The following is a 6,000-nucleotide window of genomic DNA, read 5'->3' as shown; positions in this document are numbered from 1 at the left end:
ACTGCCCTATGTATTAGGATAATTTTAACAATGCACCTCTAGTATTATTCACTTTATAAAATACCCTAAAATGAATAATTCAGGCGATAATTAAGACATTTTAACAACAAATAAAAATTTTAGGAGACATTTTTATTTTGAGAGCCAAAAATTATAACAACCACTTCAAAGCAATAGACAGTGAAAGAACACGTAATGTAAAACTTCATCAATGTAAGATGCAGGAAATATAACATAAAGAAACAAAGGATCAACTCAAACAAAGGACTCAAAATTTAATATCATGCTACAAGAATGAATGCATAGCTGTGGCATATCAAAAACATCACTATAGAAAAAGAGCAATTCAGGAATGTCAGGGGCATATCGACATTTTAATGTCGATTTGACACGAAGGAAAATGGATTCATAAACGAAGAGAATATAAATCTAAATGAGCAGTTGTTTGAAATCAACTTCAAATGATACCAGGAGTAAATCAGAACTTAATTTTTGAGAAACAGGAAGAATGGGACTCATCAACTGCATATCTCAAATGTGATGACATATCTTCAACCCTTCCGTAGGTCTCCATCCTTGACCTCAAGAGTGAAAGCAGCTTTTTGTGTTGCGAATGTTTCTTTTGGAGAATCCAAGTAAATGCAGCGAGGCCAAGCCAAATCACATCTTTTTTCTCAAGCACAAACGATGCACGAATATTGAAGCTGTGCAACATGCGACACATCAACTTCCTGATCTGTTTGTACATGCGACTAGTGGAACATGGACAAGTTAGATTTATTACAAGACAAGTGCTAACAGGAGCATGTAAAATGCACAATATTTGTAAACCTCATCAGATCACTGAGCCAAGTTTAACAATATTATGACCTGCATAACCTATATAGTTTTATGTCCATAACAATTTCAAATACTGTCAAAAACTGGCCTCAGTCACACATCTGACCATCTATAGTGCACATTGGCTCACATAATGCATATATAGTGTCAGTGTGTGTGTTTGTGATCAATATGTAGCCATATACAGAGCATTTTACTGCCTGATAATATGCAACGTGGTATTTTAGTACACTTATGCAACTTGGAATGCTTTTCTAACAATTCATAACACGAGAACAATCTGAGATCAAGCCAAGATAATGATTCATGACTTATGGATGGCATATAAATATAGTATGTATGTATTCCTACAAGCTAAAACTGTTAGGAAAGGTCCATTCCCATAGATATATAGTACATATTGTGGCAGCAATGGTGTATTTGGTTTGTTTAATGTAAACAACACTAAAGAAAAGAGTGATGCCTCCATAAAAGTAACAACACCCACCCCACATTTCTTTCCCTCGATCTACATTAAAACTCAAGCCCTTTCTCTCTTATCTTTCTCTCTCATGCAGCCCTTGAACACTGTCCACATCCTTTTCTTCTCTCCATCTACAGTCTAGCAACAGCAGCCTCGATTAACAACAAAAATACCACAAGCCTCTTCTTCCTCTATTGCCAACAACAGTGACTCCCTTCTTCGTCAGGCAGTAGCAACCCTTTATCCTTTTGCCTACACAAACTAGTCCTATAACTCAAGTTAGGTTGCATCTTCCTATTGTAGCAATGTCAATTTTTGATTTTCTTGTGTAGCCCAGAATATATGTTTCTTGTTATCCCTTTTTTTCAGTAGCTCGATTGAGCAAGGATTATTTTGTAGTTGTGAAACAACCTTTGTCTTCCATCTCCAATGTTCTTACTAAGTATATTACAGCTAAGTAAAATGTATCAGTAGGTTATCTTCTCTTTTCGTTTAAAAGTTCAAAAGAAAAAGGCGATATTATTCTATAAGGACGCCTAGTATTCCAACATTAGGAGGACACTTGACATGTAGGGAGACATTATTTTACAAGGATGGCCTAGTATGCCAAGGATGGGCATATTAACTTGTCCTGTAAACTCAAAGAAAAAACTATGAACGACTTTATTCAATCTTACAAATACACTTTTCATTTCTCCCACTTGTCCTCTCATTGGAACGTTTCATTCACTTGAAAAGATAATTGTCCTTATAAGATATCCTTAAAACCCCATTATTTTGGAGAATGAGAATAAATAGTACAAGAATAGAAAGCCATTTTTTTATACATCATGAACATAACAATGTACATTTTCGTTAGCCAAACTTCCGAGATTAGGAACAAGTATTTTCTGCTAAAGAAAAGTTTTCCAATGTTGATATGCATTACTCAGATAACACACGAATATTGTCATAAAGAATCTATAGACATCCAGGACTATTATTATAAGCCACAAAACTGCCGAAATATTAAAACTTGAAGATAGAAGATTACCAGAACGAATTTAAAATTATCTTCAGCAAGTAACTTGGATTCAACTTGATCACAATTTTTATGCAATTCATATAGCAATGGAACTTCATTGCACATAGGAGAAATGCCTGATATACATTCAAACCGACAATAGAAGGAGAGTTGATGTTGGAGTCATAAAAAATGGGATGGCATCTTGTTTGCGCAAAGTGAAACAACTTTGCCTTCAAATGATAGCTAAGCTTAGTATGTGCTTTCACGTTCATAGTGGATCTCATATTAGTATCTAAATACCTGTTTTCCAATTTCATAAATTAAAGAGATGCATGAAACATTTAGACAATTTACTCATCAGGAATTAAAGAAATGAATTGGTTCTATAAGAAAATATAACCAACAGGTTACCTTGTATAGTCTGCTTGGATTTCCAGTGTGTGGCAGTTGAGAAGCAAGCCACTCCATGTAACAAATGGTATACCATCTTCACCCACGTATATTTTCTTAATCAAATGGTCACTCTGCATCATATCCAAATTGGTCCCAAGCTTCTTTTTGTTTAATGAACAATTGTAAGCATGAAATCCTCTTCTCATTCGATTGAAGAATTTTTGTGCTTGATCTTTTGAAGTAGACAAAAATAGAAAATCATCAATAAATCTTATTAACAAATTTTCTCCAGATTTCAAATCCTTGGAATCAAATGCAAGACCATTAGCTTTTGTAGCACGATGTTCATTAGAATCAAACAAGTTTGAGTCTCCGAGATCCAATATATCTTTGTGCACATGATATGATACACTATTGGTAGCCAGCTCCCCATCAGTGGCATTGCTTGTTTGCTTGCTACTGGTTGCAACCAAACATTGGTTATTCATTTCAAGATATGGCAAAAGTACTTTATTTTCCATGTCCCCATAATAACATGAGCAAAGAAGGGGTGACAACACACTGCCTTGGGATATTCCAACCTTCTGCAAGTAAAATTTGCGTTCAATTTGCAAAATGTTGTGCTTCAAATGCTCTTGTAGAAGATGGAGAATCTCCTTTCTCTGAATATGTTCACTTTTTCCCTATCACCATTAGTAACCTGACTTGCCTCAGATATATGGTCTTCTTTATTAAAAACATGAAAGAAGTATACAAAAAACAAATAAAAGAGTCTAACAAAAGAAATTAGTATAGTCTTCTGATAAAAGTGCATGCTTTTGCTAGAAGATGACTCATAATTATAACACTTCGAGTTCTAGCAACAGAATTATATCAAACACACAAATATTGTAGACTAGAAGAAGAAGCTATGGAAAAAAATCTATAAGTGATAAAACAAAACAGGAAAGTAAAAGATTACATGACTTATGAAAAATACATGAGGTCATACTATTTATATAATCAATCCAGAACAGAAAAATGCAAAATAAAGTACCTGATCAACCAAAATATTGCTGTATGAGGATATTTGAGCAGAAGGATCAACCACAGAAGTGCAACTGCTGCCATAAGGAATGTTCTTATAAAGGACCCTTAAAGATTTCTTCTGATAGCATATCTTTGCATGTTTTCTCATAACATACTCATTGCTGCCAATAATATTCTCTAATATGCTCAATAACTTCTCCTGGTCAATGGAATCAAATGCCTTTAATACATCAACAACAACAACATAAATTTGAGGTGTTTTTTGTGATCTAAGTTTTACTTCAGTTAAGAAATGGCAAATTTTTCGATAGACATCATTATAATTGAATACAGAGCATCCTAATTTTTCTGGGTTCTCAGCCATCACTTCTCTCAAAATTGAGAGTGCATCTTTAAGCACAGAATTCACAGAATTATACTGAATTTCTGTTTCATGACAAAACCTATTTTTCTGCTGTGTTGCTGCTGTTTGTTTGATAGCATTAAGGAGGAACTTAGGATGTCTAGAATGTTTTACTTTGGATGATGATTTTAGATTTGCCAAAGTTCTCAAACATTTACTTTTTGGAACAAACCTAGCTTTCGAGAAACCAAATGATCTTTTACCAATGATACGCTTAATAAACGCCTCATCTGCTAGCTCAAACTTCTCACCAACCAAAGAAGTAATGGTTTGTCCAATTAATTTTTTCCAAACTGGCATAGGATAATAGAATAACTCATATTTTCTGGACTCCCTTTCAGTAACATAAAAGTTGGCAGCGATGACAGGCACAATTATTTCTGAAAAAAACCAACGAATCCAACTTAGGAAAAGATTTCCAACCGCCATCCCTTTTGAATTGTTACTTTCCCTGTCTGTTATTCTTTCACATTCACTAGAATCAGATGTACTGTTACCACTACAAAAGCACTGAGAAGAAAGAACTTTTGATAAAAAAGGGTAAGAAGATATTTTAACTCTATCAACACATTGTTTCAGATGAAAGGTCTCGTATCTGTGAGATTCAACAAACTTTGAAATGTTTTTCTGTAAAGCTCTCCAACAAGAAGAGTTCCCAAGCAGTGATACAGGAACTATGGATCTGCATACAGCCCATATAAAAGAGACAACTTGATGGTGCTTTGAATAATATCCAATCAGTTCAACATCTGAGTATTGGGCCTCACCAAACATCTGAATAAAGGAAACTTGCTGGGGACCTGACCACCCTTTTTTCTTTTTGATAGAAGAAATCTGATCAGTACTTGTTACAACAATAATCTTCTGAAGAATATTTACTTTTATACAACAGAACTGTAACTTATAACACTGAAATTAAAATAAGGTCACTTGCAACGTAATACAACACACAAGGGGAATTAAACAAATAGGGGAATGCATGGCAGCCTACTGAAGGAAGATTGTGCGGCCTTTATTTCCTGGAGAGTGCAATTCATTAAAGTACATACCTTCTGATGATTGTATGTTTACAGAAAACGTGGTGTTTATTTTTCTAGCACCAGTTTTCTCCCTTCATTCTTCAATCCTTGTTTATTATTATTATTATTTTAAATCCTCCCACAGTTGTCATAGCTGGTCTCAAGCACGAATAAACGAGGATTGCATTAGGTTGCCAACCAACGTTAAAACATAGACAAATATTATGTGTGGATCCATCAAATTATTACGCTAATGCTAGGTTGTTACTTTGGAAGGAATGTGTTACAAGGTTTGACTGCAAGTTTTGGCAAGCACTGCTACATCTTTACGAAAACTTAGGCGCAGTGTTAAATATGCAAGAGTTCTCACACCTTACATTGAATTGTCTTAAATTAGAAACATGGGACATAGAAACACTCATCGGCAAAGCAATAAAGATAGTAGATATGAGTAGAGGAAAGAATGATAGAGAACTCAAGTTTTAAATTATGGTACCCCGGAAAAAGTAAAACGAGCAATAAAGTATGTATTATTGTAAATAGTTTGCTAAAAGAGAAGTAGTAGAAGTAGTTAGGAAGGAAGATAAGATTATAACTTTCAAATTAGTGGTAGCAAAATAAACTATTAATGAAATTAACATATATACACTTTAAGTAGGATTAGATGAAAACGTCAAACATAGGTTTTGAGAAACTTAGATGAGATAATACAAAAAATTCCGATGATTTTTACAAAAGGAGATCTAAATAAGTATGTAAGAGTAAGAAATGAAGAATATAATAAGGTGCATGAGGGCTATTGTTTCGAAAAAAGAAATAAGAAATTCAAGCACAAACGGTTGCCCAG

The 6,000-nt window shown here is 34.1% G+C and overlaps 1 protein-coding gene across 1 annotated transcript in view; it reads right to left on the bottom strand.

Moving 5' to 3' along the window:
- Positions 1-252: 252 nt before the first annotated feature.
- The window catches only part of LOC122017565 (telomerase reverse transcriptase-like), a 36,200-nt gene continuing 30,452 nt past the window's right edge, over positions 253-6,000 (bottom strand). The window contains exons 9-12 of the mRNA XM_042575213.1: positions 3,739-4,950; positions 2,721-3,385; positions 2,337-2,609; positions 253-752 (exon numbers count right to left, since the gene is read on the bottom strand). Coding sequence (XP_042431147.1) covers positions 479-752; positions 2,337-2,609; positions 2,721-3,385; positions 3,739-4,950 — 2,424 coding nt within the window. The 3' untranslated portion in view covers positions 253-478. The remainder of the gene's footprint in view (positions 753-2,336; positions 2,610-2,720; positions 3,386-3,738; positions 4,951-6,000) is intronic.

Source organism: Zingiber officinale, chromosome 8B (genome assembly GCF_018446385.1).
Source record: "Zingiber officinale cultivar Zhangliang chromosome 8B, Zo_v1.1, whole genome shotgun sequence".
In the NCBI taxonomy this organism is placed as follows: Eukaryota; Viridiplantae; Streptophyta; class Magnoliopsida; order Zingiberales; family Zingiberaceae; genus Zingiber; species Zingiber officinale.
This window is presented reverse-complemented; position numbering and strand designations above follow the sequence as displayed.